Genomic DNA, 17968 nt, shown 5'->3' with positions numbered 1-17968 from the left:
GGCCTTGTCCAGCCCCGGGTGTTGCAGGCATTTGGGAAGTGAATGAGCAGATGGAAGATGCCTCTCATTCTCTGTTGCACTCCCTTGCAAGTAGTTTTTTTTTTTTTTCAATATTTTATTTTTATTATTTTTTCATTGGAAAGGCGGATATACAGAGAGGAGAGACAGAGAGGAAGATCCTCCGTCCGATGATTCACTCCCCAAGTGAGCGCAACGGTCGATACTATGCCGATCCGAAGCCAGGAGCCTCTTCCGGGTCTCCCACATGGGTGCAGGGTCCCAAAGCTTTGGGCCGTCCTCGACTGCTTTCCCAGGCCACAGGCAGGGAGCTGGATGGGAAGCGGGGCTGCCGGGATTAGAACTGGCACCCATATGGGATCCCAGGCATGCAAGGCGAGGACCTTAACCACTTGCACCACTGCGCTGGGCCCCACAAATAGTTTTTTTTTTTTTTGAAGACTCTGATTAAGATACCCTCAGCTTCCAGCTAGTGTGGATCCTAGGAGACAAAGGTGATGCGCCAAGGGTTCAATTCCTGGTGCCCGTGTGAGAGACCTGCATTGGGTTCCTGGCTTCCAACTTTGGGGAGTGAACTGGTGGATGGGAGCTCTGGTTCCCTGTCTCTCAAATAAAGAAAAATGACATCTCTCCAGAAAATCAATGTGTTTTTAAGCTTTTAAAATTTTGGATGATGTTTACATAGTTGATCAGTGTGGGAAGGATAGAGGGTTAGGGATAAGTGGGTGTGATCATTGTCTCCAAAGTTTCTATTCTTCCTGTTTCGGGGGAAAGGAGGGGGAGATGAAGGGAGAAGCCATATCCAGCCTCCCAACCGGCCCAGCACCCGGGATGGGCAGCAGCCACCTGATATCAAGCCAGGTTCCCAATGTGGTGCGTACACTCTGAGGGTTCTGCCCGGGTGGTTTCAGTAGTTCTGAAATGGTGTCGATCTTGCTGACCCAAGGATGAGGAAGCCCTACCAATGTCTGTTGCCTGACACAGTCGATCTTAGAGTCTCCATTCACCTGGATTTTTGCTATCCTCGTTTGGCTGGGGTAGTTGTCCATTTGTTCTGTTCTCCGTCCTCTGCTATGGACCAGATGTCCTCTGCAGGTCTCAATGGGCTGCCATAGCCTTCATGTGCATCAGCGCCTGCCGTCCACTTGCTCCATCTTTTCCAGTGAGGAGGACAAGTTCTCACAGCAGGCCCAAGGACCTGGGCTCCTCAGGACCCCCTGCCAACGGTTTTTAAAAATAAAAATTCAGTTAGCAAACATGTTTTTCCTGTTAACAGCCATTGCACAAAGTGATGGCAGTTGTTCCTTTTTAGTGCTGAGCTAAAATCAGGGCATAGTTTGTGGACTACAGAGCAGCTCCGGTCTACTGAGACAACAGGATAATTTATATGAGAGGAAATATATCAGGGCCATACCAAATGTTGACTTTTCAGTGCAATTTTGGTTGGATGTACAATTGAAGCTTTTTCTCTTGCACCAAATATTCAGACTTATTTGACGAGTCAGAGGAGGAGAGACAGAGAGGAAGATCTTCCGTCCAAGGATTCACTCCCCAAGTGACAGCAATGGCCGGTGCTGTGCGGATCTGAAGCCAGGAGCCAGGAACTTCTTTCCAGGTCTCCCACATGGGTGCAAGGTCCCAAGGTTTTGGGCCGCCCTCGACTGCTTTCCCAGGCCACAAGCAGGGAGCTGGATGGAAAGTGAAGCTGCCAGGATTAGAACTGGTGCCTATATGGGATCCCAGCACGTTCAAGGCGAGGACCTTATCCATTACGCTATCATGCCGGGCACACTGAGTCTCAATATATCATGGAGATGTTGATGTGTGCACCTGGACCATTTGTAATACATAAGCTCTGTTCATTGTCCTTGGGAACTTGAAGGACAAGCTTGTCTTCCCCTCTTGTAAAACACAGCCCTCATTTCAGTTTATAGGCTCTGTTACAGTGTCCCATGGGGCAGGAACTGGCAGTTCCAACAACAGACTTTAAGATCAGGGTTTCGCCAACAGGAGCCCAGGGGCAGGGTGACCACAGGGGCCAGCACACTGTGAGGCCAGAAAGGGAGCACGAGAAGAAGGCCTGGGTTGCCAGAAAGAGATGTTGGGGTGGCCCACGCTTTCCAAAGCTTGAATCCTTTTGTAGCCGCTCTGCCTTGAACTTCTCTAGGGACGGGGGCACCTGCTTTCTGCTAGAGTGGTCTCTCCCATTTGGACATGAATAAGGACTCAGGCTGCGATGTTGTGGCCAGTGAGGAGGGAGGTGATACTGCAGGGCTTCTTCATGGTTTGCTCTTCAGCGACCCCCGTTGGAGGGTCCCCTGTTGGGGGACCTGCCTGAACGTCTGTGATGGAAAGCAGTTCCTTTGGTCTTGCCAAAGATCTGCTTCCTTCCATTTCCCACATGTCAGTCCTAGCTGAGGCCCCAAAGAACAAGCAGCCTGGTGGAACCTTCTCAGTACTGCCAAGCATTCCTCATTGGAAACAGGATGGCTTATGGTTTCCAAGGCTTTGCTGGTTTGGGCCCTGGATATATACTTGCTGCTCTTCCCTCTCTTGTATGCCCCCCAGGACAGAATACAGCGTGTGCTGAGGCTGGGTGGGGCTGTTATCTGCCTGAGTGGAATTGACTCTTGTTCTGATACAACTGAAAGTTTCTCACACTCATTTGGCTCTGCTGCATTTATTATTATATCATGGACTTAAGTTGAATTTATCATCAGCCAAAACGTTAGCATTTTTCTCTCTTAAATTTGCGTGCAGTTACCAAGCCACATCTCCCACATCCTGCAGTTGTTGATAAGAGCTTTAAATCTATAGATTTCAGGTTCTTTTTGATTATTTTTTAAAGCCACCTTCTTCTCTGGGTAACTTGAACCTTCTTCCCTACACAGCATTCAGAGGCCTTTTGACAGCATCCGAAATAAACTGAACATCTGGACCAAGCGAAGAGCAGCGTGGTTTCTTGGTTGGTAGGAGAGAGATTGGGCCGTATCCCAGCTGTGTTCTGCCCCTCTGCACTGGGAAATGTGGCCATATGCCTTGGGAAGGTTCTTTTCCTCACATCTCATAAAAAATAGCTGTTGTTCGTGGAAATCGTTGCTCGCGTTCATTCCTGGAATTGTAGGACCGGGGGAGCTGGCAGGTATTTCACACCACTCCCTCCTTTCTTCATTTTTTTTTTTTTTTCTGTTTGGAAACTAAGACTGTAGACAAAGAAAACTGTTCAAAATTACACAAAACAAACTGATTATAGAGGCAGGCTGTAACACAGGCCCCCTGTGACGTGAGGGATCCTGCCCGTGTGAGGCCGCCTGGTGTCTGCCCTGGCCCTCTGAGTTTAGCTGTCCTGGAGCTGGAGGCTGTCCTTAGACTCCCCCAGCGTATGGGTAGACACAGCCCCTTCTGATGCCAGGCTGCGTGTGGCAGTGACGCCAGTGATGCCCTCCCGCGTTCACCAGGCCCTTCACTGGCAGTCGGCCAGAGAGTGCTGGGAGTCCTCCCCGCCCACGTCACAGGTGGCTGGAGACAATGAAATCTTCTCCTGCCAGGTCCTTCGGATGCCAAGTGGGGCCAGTTTCCAGAAGCTTCTCTGCAACTGGAACTCCAGGAGGCCTTCAGCTCAGAAGTGCCCGCTGGTAGTGGGTGCTGGGGTGGCGATCAGGGGCCTGTCCCTCCTCAGCGGGTATCTGAGACAGATTCGTGTGGGGTGGGGTGCGGACCCTTACAGGCGGGCAGCTGTGCCAGTTTGCCCGGGGTGGATGATTTTTATTGTGGTTTTCATTGTGCATGTTCCTTCCCGGCCCCACCCCTGCCGACTGAGTACAGATTCTTGAAGGGCAGGCAAGTGAGTCTCTCACTGTCCTCGCCCTCCCGGCGGCTGGCACTGCGCTCAGGGGATGTGTCTAGGTTCAGACGGGGTGTCTGAGGAGAGCTGTGCTGCTTTGCTCCTACCTGGCTGCAGCAGGCAGGTCAGTTTCTCTTCTGGAGACTGATTCTTTGTCTATGAAGTGCGGGACCAGTGTGACCTCTGAAGGTCCCTTTAGCGATAAACTCGAGGACTCCAGGGGCCTCCGTGTCCTCCCTGTGTGTCTTAGAGAAGCGCCTGTTTTCTAGAATAGCTTTACCGGGAGTCCCCTCAGGAGACACCACCGACACCCTGCTTCCCCAGCACACGTCGGGAAGGGTCTCTTTTGTCACCATCTCTGAAAAAGGAAGACAGCGTGGGAGGGAAAGGCGGGATGCTGGAAGGCCCCCACTGGAGCAGCAGGAGACAGATTCACAAGAAACTTGTCATAACAGATTTACTTAAGCAGAGATTTAGCGTGGCGTGGGAGCCTTCAGAGACAGAAACTCCAGAGAAAACCACTAGGTTTGGTGCAGCGTGGCCAGCTGTGCAGACACGTGGTGGGGCATGGGGGTGATGTCTTGGGACTGGACCAAGGAGAACGACAAGGCCCATCTTTTCTTCTTCCTTCCTCCCACACTTAAGGCAGGATCCCTCAAAAAAGGAGGGTCCTCAAAACAGGAGGAGAGTCACTTCTTAGGCTTCCCGGCTGGCTGTGGGTGAGGACGTTCTAGCATCTGGACGCGCAGCGGGAGGAGACATTATCCCGTCTGTGACTTGCATAAGGGGAGGAGAAAGGATCAGAGACAGGAGGGCAAGAAAGGGCAGATGGAAACCTGGCTTCTGAGGCCTACTCATCTCCTTTAGTTCAGAGTATTCAGGATGTCAAGGTGCCATACTTTGGGGTGCCGTTACATGAGCCCCAACAAGGAGTCATGTGGAGACATGAAGACAAATGCCAGGAGTGGCCTCGGAGCTGCTTTCTGCTGCTGTTTCTCAGACGTGTAGCCAGGAAAGTTTCCCTAAAGAATACAGGATAGGTCTGAGGTCATGGCTGGGAGCAGGAAGAGGAGGATGCTGTTTGTGGCTTTGGGACCCAGTGGGCAGTTTGATCATATCCATGTTCAAAAGGGATCTCTTACAAGATACTTTAATGAAGGAAGGGAACTGAAAGCATGCATGATAAATGCTGACCTCCCATCTTCCGAGGGCTGCAGGAAGGGATACAGGCTCCTATTGTTTGAGGGCCCACAGGTCAGCTCCCGGGAAGGAGCAGTTAACTGGGCCCCAGGAGCAGGGCGGCTTCCAGGAAGCACTTATCTGCATCATCCCCGCCCCTGCCAAGTCGCGCCTCACCTCTGTTTTGTTCAGGTGCACCACGACACATTAAAACATGTGTGCGTGAGGCTCAGCCCGGGGAGGCTGAGAAGCTGTAGCCAGGCAGGCTCGGGCAGCCGGCCCCTGTGTACTTTGCCCCCTTTCCATTTAACCTAGTCTCTGCCACTCTGGTTACCTACTTAATCCCCAGTGCAGCTGTCACAGTGAGCACCTGGGACCATGACTACTCCTGCCCCAGAGCCCACCATAGACATGGAGCTCAAGGCCCCCACTGCTGCAAGTCCTAACAAGGGTGGTCCTGTCTCCTCAGCTACCATGTCCACACAGCGACTGCGGAACGAAGACTACCACGACTACAGCTCCACCGACGTGAGCCCCGAGGAGAGCCCATCGGATGGCCTGAGCAACTTCTCCTCCGGCTCCTACCAGCGCTTCGGGGAAGGAAACAGCACAACGTAAGTACTGTTCCCTTGTCGTGCCCCCCATCCCCACGTTCCAAGTCTCCCTTAAAGCGATATTTCCTCTTCTATTTTACTAATCTGCTCCCCAAGTTGAAAATGAGATATATACAAATATATACTATATATAGTATGTATAAAAGTATATATGTGTATAAAATACAAAAGTAAGATAACGAGATTGGGCGGTGGTGGCCCCCGAGATGGGCACTCCTTGTCCATCCCTCTGGTCTCTTTTGGCCCTTTGGCTTTGCCATGTGGTTCCCAGAAGGTGGGCGCCGAGTAAGAGCCCAGACTTCAGCCCCTAGAGGTGACACTCTGGATTTAGCACTGGGCGTCCCCTGAGCTAGAACCTCAGGTGTCTCCAGCCCAGCCGGGGCAAGCTCCTGTGCAGATGGGGAAAGCTCCATCACTTGGCTGAACAGGTGGGAAGAGGGAGGGACACTGCACGTAACAGAGTTGGCTGATGCAGAGGAGGAGATGCACTTTGCATGTCCTAAGGAGCAGTTGAATGTTGCCTATGGAGACTCCAGATTTCTCTGGACTGAGTTTGGCCCTCCTTGGGCTTCATTTACCCCCCTCACCCAAATAAGAAAACCTGAGGACCCCCTCCCAAATGAAGCTGTGCTTACTTTGGGGTGCTCAGCACTTGAATTAGAGAACTCAAGGGTAGGCTTTCTTTGTTGTTCCCCAGCCTCTTGCCAACCATAGAGGATTCTGACAGCTTTCAGGACCGCAGTGGCCCTTCATTAAAGCAAGCCTTCCATTTGCTCCTCAAGCTTAGCTTTTCTGTCTTTCCTGGTATGTCGGGTGTGAGTGGCTGAGGGGTTCCTTGTGTCCTGGAATGATGTGCCTCCCTGTGACCTCCCAAGGGGCTCCTGGAAGCTTCCCAGTGGACCCAACTCCTCACTGAGGAAGCCCCCTCTGCCTGCTCCAGTGCAAGGCTTTTCTCTTGTGAACTGCTGCAGATCTCGGGCACGTGGTCTGTCCACAGGACTGGCCCCTCGCCACCGCTAGCTGGTTTCTGCTCGCCAAGATGCCAGCTTCGGAAGGTCATTTCTCCTGCAGCATGCTTTTACAGATTGTTCATGTGCTTGCCTTGTAGTTGGTGGAAAATATCTCGCCTCTCTTTGCTCTAACTGTATGCATCTGTCAGCATCCCTGGACAGAAGCGGCTCCAGACACTGTCAGGTGGCAGCGTCCCTCCGGGGGCCATGCTCAGGATTGTGCGATACTCCAGCCTTCTCCCTCTGCAGTTTCCCCTTCCAGTTTTTGCTCCTTTTGTTCTCAGGCATCGACACTAATGTGCAATAGTTGAAATATGGGGTCTAGATTTTGATTTTTCAAAAATTTTTGTTTATTTTCACTTTATTTGAAAGGGGGAGAAGAGAGAGCAAGAGAGAGAGAGAGAGACTTCTTCTAACCACAGTTGAACCTCCAAATGCCTATAACAGCCAAGGCTGGGCCAGGTTGAAACCAGGAAGCTGGAATTCCACAGCCGTGTGAGTGTCCGGAACCCAAATTCTTGAGTGATCACCTGCCTCTCAGGGTGTGCAGTGGCCGGAAGCTGCGTCACCTGCAGGGGAGCCAGGGCTCAAACCAGACAGCACGAGTGGCATCTTAACCACCACACCAAATGCCTGTGCCCGGATGTGGATTTTTAGAGCTTTCTCGGAAGTGCGAAAGCAGCCACCTGGGGGCTTCAGAGCAGAAGTAGCTCGCGTGTGTTGGACACGTAGAAGCCGAGTCATGCCTGTTAACAATTCTATCTCTTTTTTTTTTTTTTATCATGTTTAGTTCTTGATCCACATTTACTTCCACTGGTTTGTTATTAGCTCAGCAAGTTGGAAGGTGCCTTCCTTGGGCTGTTTTGGGCCATTTTCCGGGGCATTCTTTGTTCTGAGGTTCCCATCCTGCCCTGATGCTGTGTTATATAAAGTAGGTGACCAGGGAAGCCCAGCTATGAGATATTGCAGGTATCGCCACGCTGATCTGGGTGATACAAGGGAAAGCACTGCTCTGGAGCTTGGAGCGTTGGCTGAGCATGTTAGCAAGGGACGCAGGAGCCACATGAGCATTTATTTGTATGATACACCAAATACACTGAAACTATAGGTTGATTTGGGAATCTCACTAATCCAAGTGAATATCTAACATGCAAAAAGTGTCGAGCTTTTTGTTTTGAGTTTCTTTTTTAAAATATTTATTTATTTTTATTGGAAAGGCATATTTACAGAGTTAAGAAGAAACAGAGAAAGATCTTTTCACTGGTTCACTCCCCAAATGGCTGCTGCAGCCAGAGCTGAGCTGATCCAAAGCCAGGAGCCAGGAGCTTCTTCCAGGTCTCCCACCCAGGTGCAGGGCCCAAGGCTTTGGGTCATCCTCGACTACTTTCCCAGGCCACAAGTAGGGAGCTGGATGGGAAGTGTAGCAGCTGGGACATGAACCAGTGATATGGGATCCCAGGATATACAAGGAAAGGATTTAACCACTGAGCCATCATGCTGAGCCCATCAGATTCCTTTTCTGTTTGTGCCTTGTCTCATCTGTTCCATAGTTTGCCAGGAAACAAAGTGCATAGAAGTGCTTCTCAGCCTACTGGTTGTTCAGTGAGTCAGGCGTTCTGTAAAGTTCTCAGCTTAGGGGTTGCATGTTGAAGCCTCAGCCATGCGTGTGGTGTTCTGTGAAGTGGTGTCCTAATGTGTGTGTGACAGAGCTGTTGACTGTTTGGACAGCAGTCTTGGTGTACGCAGTTAGGCCAGTTTGTTTCTCGTTGTCCTTCTGAGTCATGTAGTAACAGCTATTGTTTGGGCCTCCTGCTTCTTCCCTGGGCTGGCAGGTGGAGAAGCCAGCTGGCAGATTCTTGGTTTCTCTGGATGAAGTGGAGTAGCCATTTGCCACGTGTGGTCTGCAGACCTGCTGGGGTTCCCAAGACTGTTTCGGGGAGCTTTGGAGGACAGACCTGTCTTCATAGTAACACCGAGACACTGTCTTTTCACTGTGTGACACATGTACTAATGATGCAGAAGCAGTGTGGCTAAGGCTGCGGGCACTACAAGAACTGAGACAATGGCTTCACGTTTTACTAATGTGTTTGCGAGGAAAAAGCGTTTCACTCAAGGATGTCATGCATGGGGCAGTCAAATTACTGATTTCATTAAATTGTGACCATTTAGAGCAGGTCTTTTAATATTCAGTGTGGCAAAAATGGGAAGTAAATGTGAAACAATTCTATCTGCCAAAGACAGTAACCTTGGTCATTACTGAGTTGTCAGTAGATCTTGAGCTCTTTTTTTTGTTGTTGTTCATAAAACACTATTTTTGCTAGCCCAAAATGAAAATAAATCTTAAAAATAAGATATTAAGCCATCACCTGAAGAAAAATATCCAGTGATTTTATTTATTTCAAGCAATATTAGAAAACAAACAAAAAGCCAAACCTCGAACTCTGGTGTGAACTTCTCAACTTCTCTCTACTTGAAAGCTCTTCTGATGAGACAAGTGGTTTATAACCACCATTTGGATGTAATTTTATTTAGAAGTTGTGTAATGAAGGGAACTAACATTTGTAAGTTCTTCCTTAAAAAAATTTTAAAAATAAGATATAAATAATAATAATAAATAAGAAAAATAAAAAGAAAAAAAGATAAAATGTAAGTTCTTCCTTAACTTCATAACCAATATCTTCTAGATAACCAAGGTTTGATGGTAAGAATTTGCACATGGGCCGAAGAACCCCCCAAGAGTAGTATCAAGAATGAAATCTGATATAGGGGCCAGTACTGTGACCTCGCCAAGTAAAGCCACGACCTGTGGGACCAGCATTTCATATGGGCGCCAGTTCAACTCCTGCCTGCACTACTTTTAACCCAGCTCCCTGCTCATGGGCCTGGGAAAGCAGCACAGGATGGCCCAAGTACTTGGGTTCCTGCACCCACTTGTGAAACTGGGAAGAAGCTCTTGGCCCCCACCTGCTAACTGACCCAGCTCAGGCATTGCAGCCATCTGGAGCATATACAAGGAATGGAGGAGCTTTTTCTGTCTCAGATGATGTATTTAGCTGTGCCTTTCAAATAAATATTTCAAAACAAAGAGAATGGGTTCTGATATAATAGCATATGCAATTGAATCCTAAGAAACAATCCTATATTCCTTTGGGAGTAGTGTCAAGTTATCTTAGTTGTCCAGAGATGCTTAAAATTCTGCTTGCTGGGCCTGGCGTGATAATGGTTAAGGTCCTTGCCTTGAATGCGCTGGGATCCCTCCCATATGGGCGCCGGTTCTACTCCCGGCAGCTCCACTTCCCATCCAGCTCCCTACTTGTGGCCTGGGAAAGCAGTCAAGGATGGCCCAAAGCCTTGGGACCCTGCACCCTTGTGGGAGACTGGGAAAGAAGTTCCTGGCTCCTGGCTTCAGATCGGTGCAGCACTGGCCATTGCGGCCACTTGGGGAGTAAATCATCAGATGGAAGATCTTCCTCTCTGTCTCTCCTCCTCTCTGAACATCTGCCTTTCCAATAAAATAAATAACTCTTTAAAAAAAAATTCTGCTTGCTTTTCAAAATGATGAGCCCAGTGTTAAAAATGACTTTGAATCAGATTGTAGCATTGACATGGAAAAATGTAGGTGAAAATGTGGTAACCATGAACTCTGCTTTTCTATTCTCTACGTTTTCAGTATCCATTCATAGTGTTTCAAATGTCCCTTCCTTTTTAAAATTTGTGTCTATGAAAACACATTTTCTGCTAATACTTCAACCAGAACAACTGTATCACAAGAGACTGAGTGGAGAAGCAGACAATCTAGCTGCCTGAAACATGGAAAAGATCTATTACAACAATAACAAAAAGTGCTATTCTCATCAGATTCTCTCTCCATTTTTCCAAGGCAAAATTATTTTTTATTTAAAAATCTGTTATTTATATTAACATGTAACCTTACTGTTACATATTTAAAGTTTTTTTTTTTTACTTTTAATTTTTAATATACTAAATGCCAGTAGATAGACTCTATGTAAGCAAGAGCTATTTGGAGCCCTGAATAATTTATCAGCTCATAAGGAGTTCTGAGACCAGAGAGTGTTGGAACACTCCTAATGGAACAGCAGCCGGACTGTAGAGACCCCCGACCTTCCTGGCCCTCTGGGGAAGGAGTCCACACTCACGGTGAATTCCTGGCGGAACCCAGAGTAGATTTGGAGATGCTCACACCGTGTTGAGTAACCCCGGTGTGGGGCCATCTGTTGAAAAGGAGAAGTTTGGTCAGTTGCCTAGACTCCTGGTTTCCCAACTGACCCTGACCGTGAGGTTTGGCCTTGTCCTAGTCCAGGTCCCTCATTGTGCCCTGGAGATGGGAAAGGAACTCCCCCCACAGAATCAGGGCAGAGCCAGGTGCTCAAGGGACCTGCTGTTCTGTGAAACCAGCTCAGAGGCATCTTAGGCAGATCTTAGGTCTAGTACAGACATTCGCCAAACCAAGAATTTCACAGGCCCACTGTCTCTTCGGCCTCCGGGTGTTGCTAACATAGGAGTCACTGCCAGGTCCCTGACATCCGGAGGCTCTTTCCAGGAAGAGTCCTGGAGAGTGGGTCTCCTGTTCTCACTCAGAATCCATGTCGTATCCTTGGTCTTTCTGGGAAGAGGCTCGGGAATTGGGTGCGGCCAGGTCTGCTCAGTGGCCTCTCTGTGAAACAAGGGCAATTGCATTCAGTTCTCCTGGGCTGCAGATTAGAAGAATGTGTGTGAGTACTAAGGCTGGAGGATTTAGGGTCTGTATGTGTAAAAGAGTGTTCAGAAACTGCCAAGGGCCAAACCCTGAGTTACTGGGGACAAAGTGAACTGCCTTTGAGCTTGTCCTGGAGGTATCAGAGTAGAGAAGGCATCAAGGGCAGGAGTGCTCTGCTCCAGCCCCTTGCTGTGCTCTCTCCCTGCACAGGCTCACCACGCTAACCCAAGAATTCCTTCTTAACATCACATGGTTCTGTTAGCATCTTGTCACCAAGCCCATGCCTTTGCCTTGGGGGGGTCTTCCTTCCCAGGGCCCAGTCCCAGTGCCTGGCTCTGTACAGATTCTCCTGCCAGGGGCTGCTCCTTGCCTTTCCTGAAGCCAGGGATCCTGCTGCTTTGGCTGTGTGTTCTATTTCCCTGAGACATTGGTTGCTGCAGCCTGAATTCTGTGTCTGATCCACACTTATTTCCCATGGCAGTTAGCACAGTGTCTCATGCAGGATAGCTGGCGTTATCTAAGTGAACGAAACAAAGGGGGAAGTGTGAAAAGCATTCCAGTTGTGGTGGCTAATCAGGACTGTCTGTACAGAGAAAAAACCCTGGTTCCAAGGCAGAAAGATAAACCAAGTGACCCTTCTCCGACCTCTTAAATCCTTGAGCTCTAGGGCATAGAACTTTATTTTTTAAAAAGACTTATTTATTATTGGAAAGTCAGGTTTTTACAGAGAGAAGGAGAGACAGAAAGATCTTCCATCTGCTGGTTCACTCCAAGTAGCTGCAACCAGGAGCCAGGAGCTGCTTCCATGTCTCCCATGTGGGAGCAGGGTCCCAAGGCTTTGGGCCATTCTCTACTGCAGGAAGCTGGATGGGAAGTGGAGCAGCCAGGATACATCTGGCATCTTATGGGATCTCGGTGCATGTAAGGCAAGGACTTTAGCCACTAGGCTACCATATAGGGCCCAACCTTTATCATTAATATTATCATTACAGAGTATTCCAAGGACTTTTGACTTCTACCGTGTTCACTTGAGTTCAGCTCTCTGTTTCCGGATGTTTCCTTTTTCTCTCACATCAGTCTCTGCCCACTGTGGATGGCTGCGTGTTGCCATCCTCTGGCAGCTTTGGGCATCCCAACAGGGGTCAACTCAGTGGCTAGAACTTGGCCCCGATGATACCAGGAGAGGTGGGAAGCCTGGAGAGACCCCCGTGCCCTCTGCTGGCCTCTCTGAGAGAGCAGGGGCTCCAGAGAGGGGAGGTCCAAGCACTTGAATGCATGAGTCCTTGGTTTGAATCCCAGCTCAACCCTGTGTGGCCTCGCTGGGTCCTCGTCCATACAATCCCCTAGGGTGATTAATGGAGGTAGATAAGATGGTGCCTGCAGGTGCTGTATGCTTAGCTCATTTTTCAGGTCTGCTTTCTTTCCATTTCAGATGGTTCCAGACCTTGATCCACCTGTTAAAAGGCAACATTGGCACGGGACTCCTGGGGCTGCCTCTGGCAGTGAAAAATGCTGGCCTCTTGGTAAGAGCCCTCCTTGTAGCAGGACACATTTTAGGAGATAGTGGTTTGTTTTTTTAAACTTACTCTTAAATACAGACGCTATTATTATTTTTCTGAGAAAATGCAAAATTCAGATATTCATTCATCTAAGAGGCTTCTGTGTGCCTGATGCTAGTCTAGTGCTTGGACTGTATTGGTGAATTAAACAAAGATTCCTGCCCTGATGGGGCTTGCGTGGCGGTGGGGATGATATAAAATGTCTCAGGCTGTTCCTGTCAGTAATGGAGCTGTAAGTTAGTAACTGAAGTGTCTGTCTGTCTGCTCACTGGACAGTTTTCTCCACAGTGTCCCCAAATGGCCAGCCTGAGGATCGCCCTTCCTTTGTACGATTCACATCCCACGGATTGCCTGGCCGAGGCCATTCTGATTTCTTTTATACGGTGGAGAATGGCTCAGACATGTGGACGTAGTCCCTGGCTACGTGCTTAGCTTTCTTTTTCTTTTTTAAGTTTTTAATTAATTAATTTTTATTCATTTAAGAAGCAGAGCAACTGACAGAGGAAGAGAATGAGAATCTCCCATATGCTGGTTTCCTTCCCAAATGCCCACAACAGCCTGTGCTGGGCTGGGCTGCAGCCAAGGCCAGGAACTCTGTGACTTGGCTGTAAGCATGGCGCTCCTCCCCCTCCTGCATCCCTTTCCCATCTCTCCTTCCTGCAGTGTCACTATGGGAGCTTCTCTCCCGTCGACTCACAGCAGTGGCAGAGCAGGCTCACCCGGAGCCCTCCCCCGTCCTCCCCCTGCACAAGATGAACCTTTGGGAAGGCATGCTGGGGTTCAGAGAGCACCCGTCTCTCCCCCTGGGCTGGGCCAGAAGCCCTGGAGTGTGTCTCAGGAAATCAGGTGGCTCCCTCCTAATCATTCCTGCTATCTCCCTCTTCTGTCCTTCCAGATGGGTCCCCTCAGTCTGCTGGTGATTGGCATTGTGGCTGTGCATTGCATGGGGATCCTGGTGAAGTGTGCCCACCACTTCTGCCGCAGGTGAGAGCCCTCTGCGCCACCTCCGAGGGGCCCTTGTCCTTTGGGGTTCTGAGTGAGTGCTTCAGGCAGATCGTTCATGATCCTTCTACCAGCCAAAGATGGTTCCTTGTGATCGCAGCCTAGCTTCTGGTCACTTTTAGGCTCTTTTGGGGCTTGCTGCTATCTGTCAAACATGCAATGTCCAGCATACAGGGACCATTCTAATCCTGTGTGCTCAGTGATGTCCACCCCATTGCCCATTGGGACACTTCTTTTTTTTTTTTCTGTTAAGTCTGTTTTTAATTTTTTTTTTTTTATTTTAAATTTTATGGCACAATTCCATAGGGTCTGGGGTTTTCCCCCACCAAATTCCCTCCCCACCAACTGATTTTCCCAATATGATTACAATAGCGTAGTCCTTTATAAGCAGTCATATTTAAGTGTTCCCTGACATTGCTGGTACAGACAACATCAGACAGTCCAGCATCCCATTGTCTAGATATGTCCAACAGTTTCATTGGGAGTCCATCTTTGATTTGGAAGTAGGGACACATACTGCATTGTATGCAGGTTTATATTGCAATTCTCTAAGCACTCTCCATACTGATTTCCATAGTGGTTGTACTAGCCTACACCTACACCAGCAGTAAAGGAGGGTACCTTTCTCCCCACATCCACGCCAGCAAGTGTTGTTAGTCAAGATCTAGATGTAGGCCAGTCTCACTGGAGTTAGGTGGAACCTCAGTGTGGTTTTCATTTGTATCTCCCTGACAGCTAGGAAGCCTGAGCCTCTTTTCATATGTGTTAGCCATTTGAATCTGTTCTTTTGAAAAATGTCTGTTCATTTCCTTTGCCCATTGGGACACTTCTACCAGATGACGTGGTCATAGTGATAGTGACAGTAGCTGAGCCATCAAGAGCACCAGTTGCAGGACGTGGGCTGGTACCTCTAGACTGCTCAGGGCTCATGAGGGGCCACTCGCCGAGTCTCTGTGGTTCCGTTTGTCCCGCTGCTGCCTCTGTTGTTGTCCAGCCCTCACACTTTGCCCTTCCTCTCTCCCAGAATGAACAAGCCCTTCGTGGATTATGGGGATACGGTGATGTATGGACTAGAATCCAGCCCCAGCTCCTGGATCCGGAACCACGCACACTGGGGAAGGTACCTCATTCTCTCTTCTTTTGGCTGTGTCCCCAGGTGTGGAGACCTTCAGGGAGGGACAGCGGTGTGTGGACCAGTGGACTTGGGTCCTAGCTTAGTTCTGCTAGTGGCCAGCTGTGCGGCTTTGTGCTCTACAACCCTTCTCTTTTAGGCACCTCAGTTTTCTCATCAGTAGTTCTCAGGACCTGGCTGGAGCGAACTCTGTGGACCATTCTTGCACTGGCAGATTGCCACCAGTGGTTGTGTCTGTTTCACTCATTTGTCTAACATGTATACTAAAGCACTCTTTTCTGAGGGGCCCTGAGTAGTTCTAGGTGGGGAGGGGCGATGCCCTGGGGTGAACCATGTGGTCCTTGCCCTCCGGGGGCTTGAAGTCTGTGTGAGGAGAAAGATGTGAGGAAGGGGAAGCCATCCAGCGGAGGAGAGCTCAGCACTAGTACATTTTTCTGAATAAGATAGGAGGGCCTGTAGTGAAAAGTCAGACTCAGGACTGCCTCCAATTGCACGGGCAGCCTTTTGCTATTTTCTAAATGTGCAAGCATACACATGTTCTTAATTTTAATTTTTTTGTGGAACAAATTGACCACACTATATATACTATATAATATTATGTCATTGTGTATTATCATATATAATGTATTATATATATGTAGTGTGTATCATATAGTTCAGAATCTTGCTTCTCACTCTCAGTTGTCTTAAGATATTTTTTCTGCAGTACCTAAAGAACTAGCAATGCATTCTTTCTTTTTTTTTAAACTTTTTTTTTTATTAATTGCATTGCATTATGTGACACAGTGTCACATAGGCACTGGGATTGCAATGCATTCTTTCTAACTGCAGTGTAATGCCCTTTAAGAATGGCGTATAACTTCACCCGTTTCCCCTCGATAACCATGGAGGTTGTTCAGCGAGCTAGCTGTTTGGGCGCATCTGTTGTTCTGTGCTACATTGAGACCCATTGGTTGCTGGAGCCAAGCTGTAGAAAGAGGCAGTGATGGCTGTGTAGGGGCAGGGTCCCTTTCCTGATCTTTTATGCCAAGGGCTCCCTGCAGCTTTAGTAAAAAGGATGAGATGGGATCAGTGGGCAGGTGAGTTGGTGGAGGCTAAGGGGAGTGGGGCAGAGGTTCTCGTGTCAGGGTTCTGATCTGGTGAGCCCCGATTCTACACAGTGTTCTCAGCAAGCAATCAGGAGGGGACCTCTGAAATTACACAGAGAGTGCCTCACTCCACGTCCTTCAGGTGCCCCAGGCCAGTGGCACTGGCACGGTTCTCTTCTCCTTGGGCATGCACACGCTTGTCATCTGCCTGGATGTGATGGCTTACGGGCCTCTGGGAGACTTGGTTTCCATGGTAATGGTCTTTGTGTTCCTCCTCTCACCATCTCCAGGCACGTTGTGGATTTTTTCCTGATTGTCACGCAGCTGGGCTTCTGCTGTGTGTATTTTGTGTTTCTGGCCGACAACTTTAAACAGGTAGGTAGGGTCCTGGTTGAAAGAGGGACACACAAAGGGAGAGGAAAGGGGGAAAGACACATAGAAATAGACAGAGAGCAGGAGCACGAATGAATGCGACAGGAGGAGGAAGAATGGCAAGACAGCAGTGGAATTTTGGTTGAGGAATCCTCTCCAAGCTGGTTTCAGTTAAGGTTGTAACATTTGACTTATAGCAGCATCTTTTTCTGGTCCCTATCCAAAGACATAGGGCCAAGAGAAGTTTCAGGATTGTTTGCCCTCGTGTCCTGGGTACAATACCATCAGACCCAGCTCCAAAGGCTGGGTTGCAGATGCCAGTTGGAGCTCCCCAAGGAAGGAAGGCAGCCACAACCAACTCTAGGGCCTAGTTGGAAGCTTCTTCCAGTGGGAGAGACTGGCCAGCCTCCTTATCATTTCAGTAGCTTTTCCTTCTCCTTGCTTGTCCTGGTTCCAGGTGATAGAAGCAGCCAACGGGACCACCAACGACTGCCACAACAATGAGACAGTGGTCCTGACGCCCACCATGGACTCGCGGCTCTACATGCTCTCCTTCCTGCCCTTCCTGGTGCTGTTGGTTTTCATCCGGAACCTCCGCATCCTGTCCATCTTCTCCCTGCTGGCCAACCTTTCCATGTTAGTCAGCCTGATCATGATCTACCAGTTCATTGTTCAGGTATGAGCCCGGCCCTGCCCTATGCTCACCCTGAGTGATCAGTGGGACAAAGAGAGAAGTAAGTGGTTACATTGGGTTAGAGGCTGTTATCCTGACATCATCCTTGGTTAAGGGCACCTTTCTGCACTCTGCTGGATGTTTAGTGTCCCAGGTCTCCTTACAGTAGGTGCTGGGGCAGCTGCTCTGGTGACTGTGATGGCCAAAACTATCTCCAGACTTTGCCTGACATCCCTTGGGGCAGGTGGCCTCTACTGAGGTCACTATTTCAACATTTTTTCTAATTACATTGTTAAGGCAAGGTTATTGGATGCAATTGAAAACTAGGGGAAAATATCTCAAGATAAAAATTTTGGTTTTCTAACTTGTATTTAGATTAACATAATTCCTTAACAACTCCATTTTAGACTTTACTTGTTGAAATTATAAGTCTACTTATTGTAACAAATGCCTTTCCATTCCCCTCCCACCTGATCCCTGCCCCATCACTTAAGCCCTGCGACCAGGTTCGTGGGGAAGTGCGAGAAAGAACAGTTGTATGTGGTGAGGTAGACCAGCAGGCTGAGCAATTGTTTCTTTAAGCATAATACTTAAGAGCGAAAGCAGGTGAAGAAAAACATAACTTAAAAGACAATATTTTAATTTAATTACCCAAATAATTGATCAGCACATATTCATTAAAATGCAGATGCCAGAAGCACTTCTTGGAAGCCACATCCCTGCCCCAAGTCTCCTCTCTGAGAGAGACTACCCCATGTAG

General features: G+C 48.8%; 1 protein-coding gene across 2 annotated transcripts in view; it reads left to right on the top strand.

The window, feature by feature from the left end:
* Positions 1–17968, top strand: part of SLC36A1 (solute carrier family 36 member 1) — a 39316-nt gene that overhangs the window by 4499 nt on the left and 16849 nt on the right. For both annotated transcript variants that reach the window (XM_040995316.1, XM_040995353.1), the window contains exons 2-7: positions 5511–5655; positions 12815–12905; positions 13837–13925; positions 14968–15063; positions 16454–16538; positions 16993–17211. In XM_040995316.1, coding sequence (XP_040851250.1) covers positions 5516–5655; positions 12815–12905; positions 13837–13925; positions 14968–15063; positions 16454–16538; positions 16993–17211 — 720 coding nt within the window. In that variant the 5' untranslated portion in view covers positions 5511–5515. The remainder of the gene's footprint in view (positions 1–5510; positions 5656–12814; positions 12906–13836; positions 13926–14967; positions 15064–16453; positions 16539–16992; positions 17212–17968) is intronic.

The sequence above is a fragment of the Ochotona curzoniae genome, unplaced genomic scaffold (genome assembly GCF_017591425.1).
Source record: "Ochotona curzoniae isolate NIBS_2020 unplaced genomic scaffold, NIBS_Ocur_1.0 contig_1, whole genome shotgun sequence".
Classification (NCBI taxonomy): Eukaryota; Metazoa; Chordata; class Mammalia; order Lagomorpha; family Ochotonidae; genus Ochotona; species Ochotona curzoniae.
Note: the sequence above shows the minus strand (reverse complement) of the source record. Positions and strands in the feature narration are given on the sequence as shown.